General features: G+C 36.5%; 1 protein-coding gene across 14 annotated transcripts in view; it reads right to left on the reverse strand.

Moving 5' to 3' along the window:
* Positions 1-19,071, reverse strand: part of ANKS1B (ankyrin repeat and sterile alpha motif domain containing 1B) — a 1,295,786-nt gene that overhangs the window by 418,976 nt on the left and 857,739 nt on the right. For 9 of the 14 annotated variants that reach the window (XM_050749329.1, XM_050749335.1, XM_050749328.1 and 6 more), the window contains exon 15: positions 6,647-6,753. In XM_050749329.1, coding sequence (XP_050605286.1) covers positions 6,647-6,753 — 107 coding nt within the window. Of the gene's footprint in view, positions 1-6,646; positions 7,153-19,071 lie in introns of those variants that run through there. The other 5 variants (XM_050749332.1, XM_050749334.1, XM_050749333.1 and 2 more) reach the window with 1 other exon arrangement.

Consider the following 19,071-nt stretch of genomic DNA (forward strand, 5'->3'; position numbering starts at 1 on the left):
ACTTAAAAGAGAGCAATTTCAGCAGAAAAGTTGAGAAACAAGCTGGGTTATAGGGTTAAGAAGTGGTTGGAAGTGAGAAAATGGAGGTCACTGCCACTGAACACTTGTTTGAGAGATGTATCTTTTTAAAGAAGAATAGAAATATGACTGTGGCTGGATTTCTTAAAATTAGGCTGTAATTCAGCAGCTTTGGTAACTTTTCTGATTCATGAGGAAAATTTCTCATCTCAAATATCTGGTCATTTGAAGTAATACTGGAGATCAAATTATGTAAATATGCTGCATGACTAAATTAAAGGCCTATTCATGTGAGCATTAGTTAGTAATGGGAGTTATATACTGCATTATTAGAAAATGGGGCAGCATATTTTAGTGCTTAAAAATTTAATCAGAGTAACTTCCAGAAGGAGGAAAAGGCTCATTTTTAACACAAGATTTGAATCATGGCTATTTTTTTTTCTTTTTCAGAAATCCATTCTTCCAAGATGGTCATCCCTGCACATGCCCTCATTTCTGACTTTCTGCTGCACAAGCAATCAGTATTCGTGCAAGGCTAATGGGATATACAAGAACAATTAGTAGCTCTGCCAGCACCAATATTGTACTTGTCTCTTTAAAGAGCTCAAAATATTAAATAACAATTGAAAAGAACATTTCTTCTAGACCCCTCATTAGATTGATTTTACAGATGAGTAAACTGAATCATAGAGAAACAAGATAGTGGAAATGAGAAGTCTTACTTTGGTTCTATCTCACACCACTATAGGCTGTGCCTATTATATTTGTAATTAAGCTGTTGTCCAGATAAAGAATAACTCCCTCTTGGCTTTGACTTTTAGATACCAACAGATTTTTAAATTCTGGCAGTTGAAAAGGTTATGTTTTTTTTTTTCCTTTCAAAAGTGGGTTTGTAACTATTGGCCTAAATTATTTTAGAAAACTATAGCTGTACTTTCAACATAAGGCCACCCACTCAACTCTGAGCCTAGACTCTTTGAGAAATAAGAAGGTATAGGAAATTTGGCAGGTATTTTTCTCTTGTATCTTTAAATCTCAGTAAGTTCACAACATTTTCCTAACCAATATTGGAACAAGAAATTATCACAGGGGGGGGGGGGGGGTGGTGGTGACTAGTCTCACCCTTTAAGGACAATTAATTTTTCTACTTCACAAGTTTAACTTCTTATTTGGATCACAATATGCTACTAAGATACTTAAAAGGTCACTTTTTCAGGCCAACTGCAAATGATGTTTTCATTATAGAAAAGTTATGTAAAAGTGGAAAAGAGATGTAAGTACATTAACGTGTAAAATGCACCACAGCAATGGGAAAAAATGTTTTAATTAAATATGTATGAGCTCTATCGTGCACAAATGTTTTGTTCAAATGGATGACTCCAAGAGCTCTGTGGTTCCACTTCAGTGTCTAATAGGCACTACTCACTTTAACCTTCAGCAAGTCCTTTATGAATACTATCCACCCAAGTGTACAAAAATGCCAATTCATGTAGGGCCATCAGTATTATTGTTATTTCTTATTCTGTAAAGGCTGCATTTTGAACATTTTAATAAGGGTCAAAGCATTCCAAGTCAATCTAGTTGGCAATTGTTGGAAACACAGGAGGTGCTTTAGAAAATGAGTTGGTAATAATTTCATTCTTCCCCGTTTTGATTAGAGTTTACAAATATAACTGTCAGCTAGTTATCATGGTGAGGTTATGGATCAGCCCTCCTCCAAGTAATATAAACTTCTTTTTTTTTTTTTTTTTTTTTTTTTTTTGAGACGGAGTCTCGCTCTGTCGCCCAGGCTGGAGTGCAGTGGCCGGATCTCAGCTCACTGCAAGCTCCGCCCCCCGGGTTTACGCCATTCTCCTGCCTCAGCCTCCCGAGTAGCTGGGACTACAGGCGCCCGCCACCTCGCCCGGCTAGTTTTTTTTTGTATTTTTAGTAGAGACGGGGTTTCACCGTGTTAGCCAGGATGTTCTCGATCTCCTGACCTCGTGATCCGCCCGACTCAGCCTCCCAAAGTGCTGGGATTACAGGCTTGAGCCACCGCGCCCGTTCTTAATACAGTCTTCAGACTATGAATCTACCATAACACTGCCAGTGTTTTGATATCATCAGTATATTCATCTTCCTTTATTTCAAGCTATGTTAGATTTTACCTCTTCTATTATCTACTGTAATTTTTTGCTGACAACCAACTGTTAGTAAATACATATGTTGAGTGATGGTGATTATGTGAAGAATGAGGGGCAAGATCCCTTTGGTGTAGTGTGTGTGCACCCATGTGTGCATGAAGAAATGTGTGTATGTGTGATATGCATGTAAATAATATAGGTCTAAGGGAAATACTGTACTCTCCTTGAGGGTAAGGATCATGTCTTACTCACTGTTACATCCCTAGTGCTTAACACTGTCTCTGGCACATAAATGATGTCTGAGGAGTGTTTTTTGCATGAATGAGTGAAGGGTACTAATGGTCCATGTTCCCATTGGCAAAATAAGGCTTCCAGTTTAAAAATGAGACTGGAGGTCCACCTACAACAATCTGTTGTGTTTTCGGTTTTTACAGGCTGATTTCTATGCACACGGCATTATGCCGGGACTTGTGAGGAAAGCAAGGAAACTGAATACACAGCACTTGGACTTGAGAAGCTTCCAGTCTAATTGGGGAGACAAGATACATACAAGTGAAAACTTAACTCCTAATTCTAGAGAGAGAATAATGGCATGCCAAATGTATTTTTTTTCATGTCAAATGTAACCACTGGGTGAGTTCAGAAGAAAAGAGGCTGTTCTGTACTGCAACCATTAAAGAAAGCTACCTAAACCGGGCAGGAATTGAGTTATACCTTTGAGGATAAAAGACATCAGGGAAGGAAATGAAATGTCTGTCCAGGAGGAGTGGGTAGAGAATACAGATGAGCAAAGTTATTAAGATAAGAATAGATTCTTTGGGGCTTAAAATTTAGGAAGCAGTCATTAGACTTTGAAAAATAAATATGATGGTAGAGACAAATATAACAAGGAAATAAATAAGCATGCACGTTTTGTATAGTAATCACTTCATACCTAAACTCCTTGGTGAAAAAAAGTGTTGAAACTTAGACACATTCTCCATGTTGCAAACTCAGGGGAAGTGAGTGAAATGTCAGAGGGCATGGCAGCATTCCCAGAGGTTAGTGAGTATCAGGTAGGCTTTGCCAAGCATGAGGGAGGTGGTGATATTTGACTTCTGAGGAGATGAACAGGTAAGGTGGGATCTGGGCAGATTTTCAGACAAAAAATTCTGTTGTGAAGTGGCTTTTGGATTTAACATAGATGTAACTCTCCTAAAGTCTTAGGTGACCCGATGTACTTTTGAAACTATTCATTGATTGTACAAATTTCTATTTATTTTACATTTTTAAGGACACAGAAAGATCTAAACTGTGTGCATAACTATTCTACAAACCAAAATGAAAACCAAAATGAAATACATAAAGGAAAAGTTTGAAATTTTGTCTTTAAGATACAGGGAAAAAAAATCACACATCAGTAAAATCAAGGATAAATATCAGCCTGAAAGAGGAGCAATAATCAACACACATTTAAGAACAATTGGGGGCCAGGTGTGGTGGCTCACGCCTGTAATCCCAGCACTTTGGGAGGCCGAGGCAGGCGGATCATTTGAGATCAGGAGTTCTAGACCAGCCTGGTCGACATGGTGAAACCCTGTCTCTACTAAAATTATAAAAATTAGCTTGGTTTGGTGGTGCACACCTGTAATCTCAGCTACATGGGAGGCTGAGGCAGGAGAATTGCTTGAATTGGAAAGATGGAGGCTGCAGGGAGCTGAGATCACACCACTGCACTCCAGTCTGGGTAACAAAGTGAGACTCCCTCTAAAAAAAAGAACCAAATACCAAAAAACAAAAAACAACTGGGGTCTTTCTTTTCTAACCATATCTAGACATTGGTGAAAACAGTCCTTATTAAAGATAATCATAGCCATGGAGATAAATCATCCATGTATTGCATTAATGTGTGAGAGGATGTATTTAGACAGATTTAGCAAATAATTTTTAAAGCTTTCAATAAATACTTTAAGTTACTTATATAGATATTTTAAATTCGCATTCATTAATGGATTCTTGATTGAATAAAAAATTAACTTCTGAAAATATTTCCTAAATAAAGTACATCTATGCATGGATGCACTATGATGTTTCAACCAACATTAATTATATCCTTTTGATTTCTACTGTCTTGTTCAAAAACGCTAATAAGACCTGCACTACATCATAGTTAATAGGAGTGTGGTGCTTGTTGCTTAGGCAACCGGAGGAATAAATGCAGGTCAGAATGTGCTTCAACAAAAACAAAAGCTAGAATATGATACTGAGTGGAAACTAAGTAAGTCTAACAGATTTTTCATCACATTAAAGAAATATGTTTCTTACAGCAAGCCAATCATATTCATGTATTTAAGTTTGCAATTATATAAATTAGATTATGTAGATCAATAAATAATTTTTATAAAGGTAGAAATTAATCGCTTATGATACTAGTAGCAAATAAATGGTGTATAACAGCATGTAAAGCACTAATTGATTATACCACTTCATGATTTGCTTCATTTTCATAATTAATTAACTCCTCTAAATGGCAATTCAAAGTTTTTTTAAAAGATAATTCTGTCTCATGAAGAAAGTATTTGATTGGTCCATCTAAATTAATAATATTTTCTTATTTTCTAGGAAATTATACCAAATACTTTGAATTAAACAAGTAAAGAATATAATCTACGATTAGCCCTTGGTTACATTACATATACCCAGGATTTTGCCTTCCATATAAATTTTGAAGTGCTTATACATGATTCATTCATGAATAATTTTTACAATCTCTCTTTGAATGCTTATTTGAAACCTGTTTGATTAACCTTTAAGTTCGAGGCTTTCAAAAAGGTATTATATTTGCTCATAAGTGTTTAACATTCGGAGGAAAAATAAGCTGAATTAAAGTCTTTCAGCGTGGCCAAATGATCCAGGAAATCCAAAGACCTAACTTCTCATGGGACCAGAATAAATTTGGAGAAGGATTTGAAGGGTGGGAATGAGAAACCCTTATTTCAAGTAGACGTAGGGAGAAATAATTAAGATATTGAAATGTACAGTAAACATAAATAATAATAAGAAGACTTCAATTCTCTTTGATAGTTCCTCTAATTCTTAATGCCATCTGTTTAGTGTCCTAAGTCTGTCCTAAATCTGCTCAGTGTTCTAAGACTTTCATAGCAATTGAATAACTTTCACTTTTTTCCATTTCAATACCCAAATATCTTGTCTATATAACCAGTGATAGTACTTGATAAACACAAGAAAAATAACAGTAGCTGCATATCTCAGTATAAAAAAAACCAACAAATCACTCATAAAGCATTCTGTGCATATAGTTACTTAGAGCTCATATATCTTACTATACTTATGTCTTTTATTTTTAAAAACTCTTGGGCATACATACTTTTGGAGAAGAAGCAGAAGTCGAATAATGTTAATAATCTTCAAATCTATAATACTCAAGTCAACCTCAGAGAAAAGTAATCTAAGACAGAAATTTAAAAATCTAACCAGCTTTCACTATTGTGTTATCATTTCTGGTACTAGTAAGCTGCAGGTGTCAGCCCTATTATTTTATTTAGGTAGGGCTATTACTTATTTCCACAAGTCATTTGTGTTCTACATGCCCGTGTTATGTAGGTCTCTCTAAATTTAGGGAGTGATATGTGTGATGGGTACTTAAAATAAAGGAAAGGTAATAGAGCTGTGACGTAGCTTCACAAGGGGAACTGATGAGCACCGGGGGAGGTATGAGAATGATTAGAAAGCTGAATTGTTGGTTTGCACAGTTCCCCATCCTCCTTCCTCACCTATACGCAAAACGGTGGAAACTTAGCACATGCCAGGTTTCGACTGCATGTACAGCAGAATTCAGAAGTACATGACTATACTTAGTCCACCAACCTCTCTTTCTAAATATTGACAGCTAAATAACCAAAGTGTTTATTTTCCGCCTAAAGTAATAAACAACACTTCATCGTTCTTCAATCAGCATGTGGAAGTAAACGCTCTCCATAAATGACCATCTGAAGCAATTTGCTAATGAACTGAAGGTTGTCCACATGATTTAAACTGCTTATTGAACAATTATCAGGAAAAGAAATGATCTTCACACCATAAACACAGCAAATTGTCTCATTAACCACTAAATGCTGATGCTCAAGTGAAATAATATAATAATCAAGAATTAGCTGAAGAGTGATATAATCCAAGTATTCTAAGATTACAAATTTATAAAAAAATCATACAAAGAATGACAGGGAGAATATCAGTATTAATTTTCTTTCACTGCCTATAAATAGCACTCTCATCAGTTCATTCATATAACATATATGTATATAGATACATACAGATCTCATTTTTTAGCAAGAGTCTATATGTACACAGTAAGTTCAGTCCTGAGGGCATCCAATTTTCCAATGCAGTTACATACATAAATCTGACCGATTTTGGTGCAAATCAGGCTGCCTCTGAGCCACGTAAGACACATAAGAAGCAAAGACAGACAAAAGGCAGCTCCGTGGACACAGAGAGCGTCTTACCATAAACTGCACATTGTCAAATCCATTAGCCATCAGGTGGTTCTCGTACTGAGGTAGCCCAATGCTTTCCAACCATTGTCCCACTGTTTGGACAGGGCATCTGGGTCCTGTAAGAGGATGAAGAGGGAAGCGTTTAAGCAGGGAGTAGCCGTCCACGGGGTAATAGCGGTAGTCCTGGGCTGAGAGGTGGCATTGCCACATCATGCCCCTGGGAAAGTTGCTATCAAAGGAGCCCGCCAGCTTGACAGATTAATGTTCTCAGCGAGACAGCAAAGTCAGAAGTAAAACATAGTTTGTCAGGCAGGCTGTGGAGTATGACTTGATCCTAGCTCCACATTTCTTACATATTAATCTTTACTACCGACCAGTACGTCATACAGCCCCCAAAACCAGGCAGCAGAAGAAGGCATATCAAGCTGTCAGCTTGGGCTGGTCTGCGTTCTATGTGATTGTTGGAGTACTCCACAATGAGCAATGCACGGCCGGCAGCCAGAATTCTTTTTTATCAAGTACTCCTACACTCATCAGTATGCAGCTCCATGCTCCTTGCTCCCCCTCGCTCGCTCCCCTTCATTACCCAGCCCAGGCTACACCTCGCATTTTCAATAATAGCCATCAGATAAGGCAGATTTTTTTTGTCTGCAAGCTGTAAGCCTGCTGCTGCTGCTTCCTCCTACACACCCATCCAAGCGTCAATCTTGAATGATGAGAGCAGTCAAAACAAATGCAGAAAATAGCAAGATTCAAAAGCAAACCAAAGTGCTTAAATCTGAATTGAATCTTCATACTGGTTATACGTTACAGAGCTATTTGTTGTGGAATTTTACGTTTCAAAAGACACCAGGAAACGCGAAGCTTGAACTATAGCTTATAACACAGCTCACGACAGGTTCCCTTTTTCCTTTTCCTTTCTTTCCTGTCTTTTCTTCTTCTTTTTTAAATGCAGCACAGATAAATGTTTCTGATCTGAAGCTTTGCAGTGTTTGGAGAATAATTATTCTGTTTCTTTACCATGCTATAGCAAAATAAGCCTATCCGAGATATATATATATATATTTTTTCTTTTTTGAAATACTGCAAAATACAGAAACTGCATCGCAATCTTGAAGTCAAGATAATTTATTTCTTGTTTGCATGGTTTCTTCCAAACAAAAGTATTATTAGGCACAAGAAATCCTTTTTCCCCTTTGATATTTATAACCCGATCTACCAGGGTTACCATTCTAAATTAGCTATAAAGGAAACATTAACAGGGTATAATTGTTTTTTAATAAAGAAGATGAGCCTTAACCCAAAATAATTCAAGAATAACAGATGTAAATGTGTGAGTTTTACTGAATGGCAGATAGACTTGGTAATTTATTTAACAATTGGGAGAAACCAGGGATTAAGAATAGAACCCACAGGACTAGATCACCAGAAGAAATAGACTCTTAAGATTGGGAGAGAAGTTGCAGAAAGGTTAGTCTAACCCTTTTCCTAACGGAGGCATCCCTAGCTAAAATGTTCCTAGAAGAATATCTTCCAACTTCTACTTGAATACTGCCTGTAACAGAGCTCTTACTACTTCTCACGAAGCCTCAATTTATTAGAAAGATATTTCACTTCCTACCTTGCTTCTACTCACTGCTCCAGCTCTGCCTTTGGAGAAGCACAGATTGAGAACGGTGCCTCTTCCACATAAAGAGCTTTAAAATTTAAAGACAACTCTCTCATCCCCCGAGAGCAGCCGCCTGGCACATAGCAAGTGCCTAATACAAATTTATTGAATAAATGAAACATCACTTTTCTTTTTTCCTCAAACCTCATCTTTCTCTGTTTCCTTTCTCTTTTTAAAGGCATTGTCAACTTTCCTAGCACACAGACATTAAACCTTAAAACATCTTCTACCTCTCTTTCACTACTGAAATCAGTCCCCAGGTTCTATCACCCCTCTTTCCCAGTGTGATCCATTCCCTTGATTCTATTTCCTGTTTTACGTTTACAGAACTGCCGCCTACATTGATTTTGTCCTCATAGTTCAGGCACACCTAGCCTAGCGGAACAACGACTTCTATATTGGTCTTTCTACCTCTGATATTGAAAAAAATTAATTTTATGCATGGTATCAGAATAATCCCTTCAAGACACAGTTTTGATTACTACTCCCTGTTTCAAAACCCTTCTGTGGTTTTCTGTTGTCTTCAAAATCAACTCCCAGCTCCTCTGATGACATTTTGGGGTCTTCATGATTGACTGCAGTTCATCTAACTTTATTTCCCCTTTTCCACTGCTCTAGCCAGTCAGGATTACTTGCCAGTCTCTAAAGCCACCCCATAATCCACTTTGGTTGGCTTTATTATGTCCCCACATTTCTGTCCATTTGTTGGCTTTGAATCAGATGCTATTTCCATTATGAAACCTCTTCTAATCTTCTATCAGGAATAAATCTCTTTCTTCTCTGTCTTAAATGGCATTTTTAGGCCCTCTATTGTAACAGGTATTTTCTGCCTTCAATTTTAGTTGTTTGTGTCTGACTTACTTCTTGAAAGCAGGCAATATGCTTTGCTAATATTGCACATAGTAAAGATTCAGTACATACCTGCTAAACAAAATAATGTAATTTCACAATCCAAAGTACAAAAAATTCTTCTATTTTCAAATTTAAAAACAGTTTTAACTTTATCCCAAGTCTCTACATTATTTATTTAGAAGAAGATAACTTGTTTTTTAAACAGATTTTTTCAGGTCTTTTAGCTCATCATCCTCATCCTCTTTTTGAATAAGCAGCCCTGGGTGGACTGCATCGTACTTGATTATGTTTTGTTGCTGATTGGTCCTGGATTTTTTAATAAGATCAAAGAGTTTGTAGTAGTCTATGAATCAATCTTAATAGATTCTAGCTGCTCAACATTACCTGTAGGAGAAGCTAAAAACAAGACGCTATTTGTCCCTGGCCAGCTCTAAAGCTGTTACAAGGGGGAAAAAAAGGAAAGTCTCAATTATAGCTTCTCCTAGGATCACAGCCACAGTGCTCCTCCTGGTCATTTTAAATTATAAATAGTTAAGTATACTACATAGAAATTGAGTAAACATGATGATAACATTTTGGCTTGGCAAGGCACATGCTGATTGGCCAGCTCTTCAAATCTGTTTCATCTCTTAAAATGCAAACCAGGGGCCAAGTACCTGGCAGAGCACCATACACATCCTACTTATTAAATAAACTTTATTAAATAAATGCCTGAGTAACTAAATGAATAAATGATATTGGAAATGGCTTTCTTGAGATTCTCACTTCTTAATATAGAGAGAGGTAAAGAGGGAGAGGAGAGAAAGAATGTGTGTGTGCACAGACATAGAGAGTGGACTAATAGACACTGCAGACTCAGAAAGGGGGAGAGTGGGAGAAGGGTGAGAGATGTGAGATTACATAATGGGTACAGTGTACACTATTTTGGTGGTGGGTACACTAAAAGCCCAGACCTCACCACTATGGATATATCCATGTAACAAATCTGTACTTGTACCCCTTAGATCAATAAAAATAAATAAAATTATATATTACAAAAGAGAGTATATTTGTGGTGGGGGTTATTTCAAGGTTCAGACTGCTATATAAGAACACAAATCAGAGAAAATGGTGGTTATGAACTGCTTTACAAAGTTTATATAGACTGCCTGAATTTTATTCTTTTAGCTATTCAATCCTTCAATTTTTATTCAATAATTTTTACATGTTGACAAAATGTTATAATACATGGAGGATGAGCTGGGAGAGGATGGGGTAGACTGAGGTATAAAACAGAAGGAAGAAGGGGAAAAAAAAAAGACCCTGAGTCATGTTGTTTGTTTGTGGTTTTGTTAAAGTATTTTTCTCATGAGTCAAACCTCTAAAAGAATCTTGGTTCAGGTCTGAAGATCACTCTGTAATAGTGTTTAAATATATTACTCGCTTTACCTAAAATACTTTTATGGAGTCTTAAAATTCTTAAAGCATAACAACACACTAATTAGGCAGGAACCTTTATTCAACTAGAATGTCTTTAATTCCAAAAGTGAGACAAGAGGAAGGAAAGAAGAAACTGACCATTATTTCAGGCTACTATGTCCTAGGCAGTGTGGTGTGAATTATTATCCCTATTTACCATAAGGAAACTGAAGCTCAGAGTATGTGGTGAAAACAGGAATTTTCTTTGTCACAGTCTTTTAAAAAATAATAATTCTAGGGGTTTTACTCCCATAATGGCAGTGTGAGGAGCTCCACAGGTCCAAGCCCCAGTCAAAAAACTTAACTGTTGAAAATTATAAACAAACAATAAAAAAAGCCTACACAAACAAAAACCGAAAACAATGCCAACAAAAACCAACCATCAAAGTCTTTGCAAAGTGTCCTAAGAGCATATAATGTAAAAATGTTTATTCCAAAAACAGACACTAAAACTTGGTAAGAACAGAGATTCTGAGATTCTGTAGCACTTGAGCCATGACTTCCTCTGGCCCCTCCTTCCCCTGCAACTCATCTCCATAGATGCTCCACTTTGGTTGAAAGTGTCCAAGAGAAAGGGCTTCCCTTCCCCTCAAATCCCAACCAAGAGGCACGGGATCTCATCAAAAGGGTTAGGCCAGCATTTCCAATTTCCTCTAAATCTAAGTTGTAGAGGTTCAATTCCTGGTAAGTGTGCCTGAGAGGTCAGGGGCTCCCTTCTTCCACCCAGACCCCATTCATAGAGTGGAAAGTTCATCCCAGCTGGGTCAGGCCAAAAATATTGGGATCTTGACTGCCCTCGACTGCTTACATATAGGATAGAGGTTCCATGCCCAGAAAGGTAAACTAAGAAGACCAGAGGCTATCATTCCTGCCCCTTGTGTGGAAGATCGGCTCAAAGATTTTGCTTAAAGGGACAGTCAGTTTATAAGAACAGAAAGCTCTAAAGCTTTCCCCCAAGAGGTTGACTTATTTGTTTGTTTTTAATTTTTATTTTGTGTTTAGGAGTACATGTTCAGGTTTGCCACCTGGGTATATTATGCGATGTTAAGGTTTGGGGCATGAATGATCCTGTCACCCAGATACTGAGCATAGTAGCTAATAGTTTTTCTTACCTTGTCCCCCTCCATCCTTCCCTACTCCAGTAGTCCCCAGTTTCCATTGATGTCTTCTTCATGTCCATGAATACCCAATATTTAGCTCCCACTTATAAGTGAGAACATACAGCATTTGGTTTTCTGTTCCTGCATTTATTTCCTTAGAATAATGGTCTCCAGCTGCATCTATGTTGCTGAAAAGGATATAATTTTTTTTTCTTTTTTAATGGATGTGTAGTATTCAATGGAATATATGTACCATGTTTTCTTTATCCAGTCCACCATTGATGAGTACCCTGGTTGATGCCATGTCTTTGTTATTGTGAATAGTACTGCGATGAACATATTAGCACAGATATCTTTTTGGCAGAATGATTTATTTTCTTTTGGATATAGACCCAGTAATGGGACTGCTGGGTCAAATGGTAGTTTGTTTTAAGTTCTTTGAGAAATCTCCAAACTGCTTTCCACAGAGGCTGAACTAATTGACATTCCCACCAACAGTGCATAAGCATCCCTTTTTTCTGCAGCCTCGCCAGCAGCTATTATGTCTCTTAGTAATAGCCATTCTGACTGATGAGAAATGGTATCTCATTGTGTCTTTGATTTGCACTTCTCTGATGATCAGTGACACTGAGCATTGTTTCGTATGTTTTTTGGCCACTTGTATGTCTTCTTTTGAGAAGTGTCTGTTCATGTCTTTTGCCCATTTTTAATGTGGTTATTTATTTTTATTTGTTAAATTAAGTTCCTTATAGATTCTGGATATTAGATATTTGTTGGAAGCATAGTTTGTAAATATTTTCTCCCATTCTGTACATTCTGTAGGCTGTCTTTTTATTCTGTTGATAGTTTCTTTTGCTGTACAGAAGCTCTTTAATTTAGTTAGGTCCCACTTACCAATTTTTGTTTTTGTTGCAATTGCTTTTGAGGATTAAGTCATAAATTCTTCCCCAAGCCCAATGTCCAGAATGGTGTTTTCTAAGTTTTCTTCTAAGATTCTTTTTTTTTTTTTTTTTTTTTTTTTGAGATGGAGTCTTGCTCTGTCACCCAGGCTGGAGTGCAGTGGTGCTGTCTCGGCTCACTACAATCTCCGTCTCCTGGGTTCATGCCATTTTCCTGTCTCAGCCTCCTGAGTAGATGGGACTATAGGCACTCACCACCATGCCAGGCTATTTTTTTTTTTTTTTTTTTTTTTTTTTGTATTTTAGTAGAGATGGGGTTTCACCATGTTAGCCAGGATGGTCTCGATCTCCTGACCTCATGATTTGCCCACCTCGGCCTCCCAAAGTGCTGGGATTACAGGCATGAGCCACCATGCCCGGCCTCTTCTAGGATTCTTATAGTTTGAGGTCTTAGATTTAAATCTTGAATCCATCTTGAGGTAGTCTTGTATATGGTGAAAGGTAGGGGTCCAGTTTCATTCTTCTGCATATCGCTAGACAGCTATCCCAGCACAATTTGTTGCATAAGGAGTCCTTTCCTCATTGCTTATTTTTGTTGATTTGTCAAATATCAGGTAGCTGTAGGTATGTGGCTTTACATCTGGGTTCTCTATTCTCTTCCATTGGTCTATGTGTCTGTGTTTGTACCAGTATCATGCTATTTTGTTTATTGTAGCCTTATAGTATAGTTTAAAGTCAGGCAATGCAATGCCTCTGGCTTTTTTCTTTTTGTTTAGGACTGCTTTGGCTATTTGGCCTCTTTTTGATTCAACATGAATTTTAGAAAAGTTTTTTCTAGTTCTGTGAAAACTGATGTTGGTAGTTTGATAGGAATAGCATTGAATCTGTAGATTGCTTTGGCAAGTATGGTCATTTTAACCATATTGATTCTTTCAATCCATGAGCACAGAATGTTTTTCCATTTGTTTATGAAACTGAGTTTATTTGACACAGAGTGTGAGGAAGTTTAAACCTAAAGCTGTTATCAAAATCAATGGAGATTACACAGTGGCTCATTCCTGTAATCCCAGCAATTTGGGAGGCCGAGGCGAGAGGATCGCTTGAATTTGAGACCAGCTTGGGCAACATAGCAAGCCCTCCATCTCTACAAACAATTAAAAAGTAGCCAGAGATGATGGCATGTGCCTATCATCCCAGCTACTCAGGAGGTTGAGATGGGAGGACTCCAAGGCTGCAATGAGCTATGATTGCACCACTGCACTCCATCCTGGTTAACACAGCAAGACCCTGTCTGTAAAAAAACAAAACAAACCAAAACAAAAAAATCCCCCCTCAAAACCCAATGGAGATATTTTGGTGACAAACAATCAAAAAGTGACTAATAGCTACAGTAGAGAAATAAGCTAAATGGTAGGTTAGCTAATTTTAGAGAAACAGAGAAAGACAGTTAAGAAGAGCCCTGTTGAGGTCAAAAGAAACTTCAAATACTAGCTTCAAAAGTTCCTCCTTCCCAAATTTAATTGGAGCAGACTCTGGAGCAATTTATAGCTGATGGATTGTCAAAAACAATAGAGCAATCAGCAGGCAATTACTGGAGTCTAATATCTGGATGTGATATCAAATGAGACAGACAACAGAAAGATTAGGAAAAGAGACAAAGAGAGCCCTGGTATAACCACTGCCATCCCAAAACTGTGCAGATGGCCAAGGCTACACCCTTGAGAAGATAAATACAATGTGATGCATCCATACAATTGAATATTACTTGACAATAAAAATAAATTAAGTGCTGATATATGCTGCAAATTTCACAAACCTTGAAAACATCATGTCAAGTGAAAAAAAAAGCTAGTTATAAAAGACTATATATTGTATAATTCTGTTTAAATAAAAGGTCAAGAACAGACAAATCTATAGAGACAGAACGTAGATTAGGGGTTTCCTAGGGCTGGAAAAGGGAACTATGGAAAGTGACTATTAATGGATTTAGGGTTTCTTTTTAGAGTGATGAAAATGTTTTAAAATTGTGATGACAGTTGCACAGCTCTGTGAATATACTAAAAACAACTGAATTGTACCTTTTAAATCAGTTATTTTTATATATGTATTTTATATACTGTATCAGTAGATTTAAAATTATTGAATGATGATATAAAATAACAATAAAAATAAATCTTAAAATTTCTTTAAATTTACAAGAACAAAATGCACATACATAATTGTATAAAAATATACATTGGGATTGTTTCATGCATACTGGTAGTCTTAGTTTTAGTGCTCTGGGTTTTTTTTCTTCTCTAGTTTTCTTGGTTACTCCTTCTTCCATTCCTGTCCTACAATCTGCATCATCCATCCTCCCTGCAAGGTTATTCATGTTAACAAACTGGTATATATATTCACATATATTTACCCATTTTCAAATAACACACACACAAAGGCAGATATGTTCGGATATATATGTATATGGGAGAGTATTTTTGGTATGGTTTCATCAAAATGAAATAATATCCACTCACTTTTCTGAACCTTAGTTTGCTCATTTAACATCTTATAAAAATTCTACTGGCCGGGTGTGGTGGCTCACGCCTAATCTCAGCACTTTGGGAGGCCGAGGCAGGCGGATCACAAGGTCAGGAGTTCAAGACCAGCCTAGCCAATATGGTGAAACCTTGTCTCTACTAAAAATACAAAAATTAGCCAGGCATGGTGGCAGGCACCTGTAGTCCCAGCTGCTCTGGAGGCTGAGGGAGGAGAATCACTTGAACTCGGGAGTTGGAGGTTGCAGTGAGCCGAGATCACACTACTGCACCCTAGCCTGGGCGACAGAGCGAGTCTGTCAAAAAAAAAAAAAAAAAATTCTACTAAGTAAATGAGTTTTAATTAATTATTTATTGGTTATTTCTAAAAACTTAAAATAGTTATTTTTATTTATTTAAAACTTTTTAAAAATAACTACATAATAGTCCGTAATGTGGATGAACCACTGTTTATTCAGTTCTTTGCCTGCTATCTCTAGGATATCTTTGCCTGATATCCATCCTTTTATTTTCTTTTTTTAAAGATTTTTATTTTGAAATAGTTGTCAATTTGCATGAATTTATAAGAAATAATAGAGTGATTCTGCATAGATTTTATTCAGTTTTCTCCAGTTGTGACATGCTGTATGACTTTAGCACAGTATCACAATATCACAGCCAGGTCATTGGCACTGAAAAAAATCCACTTACCCTGTTTATATGTCCTGTGTTTTACATGCACTCTGTGTGTGTGTGTGTGTGTGTGTGTGTGTGTGTGTAGTTCTGTACAATTTTATCACATGAGTAGATCATGTGGCTGTCATCACAGTCGAGACACTGACAGCACCATCGTAAGAATCCCTCCTGGAACTTTTTTTCTGGCCATAGCCTTCTTCCTCCCTTTCCCATTTTTTGACCCCTGGCAACTACTAATCTGTGTCCATCTCTATCATTTTATCATTTCAAGAATGTTACATGAATAAAATCATATACTGTGTAACCTTTTGGAATTGGGATTTTTCATTCAGCAGAATTCCTCTGAAATCCATACAAATTATTCAGTGTGTCAGCAGCTTATTTTTTCGTTTCTGAGTAGTATTCCATGATATGGATGTCCACACCATTTACCCATTCTCTTCCAGAGTGGCTGTGCCATTTTACATTCCCATTAATAGCATACAAATGATCCAGTTTCTTTGCATCTTCACTAGCATTTGGTGTTGTCAATTTTTTTATGTAGTCATTCTGATAGGTATGTACTGATATTTCATTGTGGTTTTAATTTGTATTTCCTTCATGGCTTATCATGTTGAAGAAAATCTTATTGACTGTATTTTTCTGTTAAAACGTCTGTTCATGTCTTTTGCTCTTTTCTTCATTGGATTGTTTTTCTACTGTTGAGTTTTGAGAATTCTTTACATAGACCAGATACTAGGCATTTGTTGGATTTTTTATCAATTTTTTTATGGATCATGTTTTTGGTGTCTATTCCATTATTTTTAACTTTAAAAAATTAGCATTTAAAAATGTGTCTCATAAATAGCCTGGAGCTGTAATTTTTTAATCTGGAGTTTTATGGGCTTACATTTTAATGGGCAAATACAGTTTGGAGTAATGACAATCATGCTTGATTTTAACCATTCCATCTTATTTTATGTTAATATTTATTTACATTGTTGTTTCCTCATTTTCCTTTTCTTCATTTTTGGTACTCTGGTGACATTCTTTTTTTTTTTTTTTTTTTTTTTTTTTTTTTTGAGACGGAGTCTCGCTCTGTCGCCCAGGCTGGTGTGCAGTGGCCAGATCTCAGCTCACTGCAAGCTCCGCCTCCCGGGTTTACGCCATTCTCCTGCCTCAGCCTCCCAAGTAGCTTACAGGCGCCCGCCACCTCGCCCCTAGTTTTTTGTAACTTTGACGGGGTTTCACTGTGTTAGCCAGGATGGTACTGACCTCGTGATCCGCCTGTCTCAGCCTCCCAAAGTGCTGGGATTACAGGCTTGAGCCACCGCGCCCGGCTCTGGTGACATTCTTATTCACTCTATTTTTCCCTTTTTAACTTTGCGACTCTGAGATACTTCTCTATTCCTTTCAAGGTTACTTTATCTTTCCCTGCTGTAATGATCAGATATATACTTTACTATGATTATTTGAAAATAAGTTACCAATTATTTCTCTCTCAAAAATGCTCTATATCCTTCATACTCCAGTAAAATTAGACGCTCAGAATGTTTTCCCTTCTTTGTTCTCTTTTTCCTACAACCACATGTGATCTCTGGAATGCTTTTCCTTTACCCATCTGCCTTATTCCCAAACAGTTCCTAGGTTTTCCTGATAATTATTTAGTAAACATTTTCCTAGTTGATTACTAGGATTTCCTCATAGTGTATTCCTCCTATTTAAAGAGTCTTAGGCACACTCCCAGTTGGTTTATACATTTCATTTTAGATTTAATTATTGTAAAGATTCATTGGTCACCACTATTTCATATCCTTTAATCTTGAGGTTTCTGTTTCCATTTGTTTGTAGTTTAGTTAGAATAGTTTCCCATATATTCAGAAAATATTTTAAACTGATTAATCATAAAAACAGAGTGAATCAAAATTTGTGATATGCAGGTAAAATGGTACTTGAAGATAAATGTATAGTACTAAATGTCTATATTAGACAGGCAGAAATACCACTATACTAGTAAGGAACAACGCCTACCTTAGAAACGACAAGAATTTCAAATCATTTACCTCAGAATTCACTTTAAGAAATGAGAGTAAGATGAAAGATAACTCCAACAAAAATAAGCAGAAGTAAGGAAATTAAAGATCAGAGGGGAAATAAAAGAAACAAAAGGTCAATAGAGAAAAATCAATGAAACCAAAAGCTGTTTTTTGAGTTGATTAGTCCAACTGGTAAATCTCTATTCAGGCTGACCAGGAAATAAAGGAGAATAAAGAAGTAATCAATACCAGGAATGAGAGAAGTGACAGTCTAAGATATTTTATGGCTATAAAAAGGATAATAAAGAAATGTTATGAATAACTGTTAGTAAATATAGCAACTTAGATGAAATGACAAATTCACTGAAAGAAGCAAGGTACCAAACCTCACTCATGTAGAAAAATTCATAACTGACTAGCTCTCTACCTATTGAAGTAATTGTATTTGCAGTTAAAATCTTCATACAAAACAAAACAAAACTTCAGGCCTCAATGGCTCTAGTGTTAAATTCTACCAAATATATAATGAAGAAATAATAGTAATTCTTCCAGAAAGTTGAAGAGAGAGAATATTTGCCAACTTATTCTATGAAGCCAGCATTATTTTGATACCAAAATCAGATCAAGACATTATGAGAAAAGAAAACCATATATATCAGTGTCTGTCATAAACATAGATATAAAAATTCTAACAAAATTTTGGCAAATAGTATCCAACAATATATATGAGGTAATACAATATGGCTAAGTGAGGTTTACCCCAATAATGCAAGGTCTGTTAAACATGGGAGAATCAATTAATGTGATTCATCAGATTAACTAATAAAGAAAAACTATATAATCATCTCAGCAGATGCAAGAAATCATTTGACAAAATCCAGCATCTACTTATCATAAAAACTCTCAGCAAAATAGAAAGAAATTTCTTAATCCTGATAAAAAGGCATTTATAAACAACCTACAGTTATTACCATACTAAGTTGTGAAAGACTTAATGCTTTTCTGTTAAGGTTAGAAACACAGCAAGGATGTCCACTCTCAACACTTCTACCCAACATTGTCCTGGAGGTTCTAGCTAGTGCAGTAAGTTACAAAAAGAAATAAAATGCATTCATACTGGAAAGGAAGCAGTAGAAGTGCTTCTTGCTTCTATTCACATATGGCATGGTTTTCTATGTATAAAATCCTATGAGACCTACATAAAAACTACAAGAAATAATAAGTGAGTT

Source organism: Macaca thibetana, chromosome 11 (assembly GCF_024542745.1).
Source record: "Macaca thibetana thibetana isolate TM-01 chromosome 11, ASM2454274v1, whole genome shotgun sequence".
NCBI classification, from domain to species: Eukaryota; Metazoa; Chordata; class Mammalia; order Primates; family Cercopithecidae; genus Macaca; species Macaca thibetana.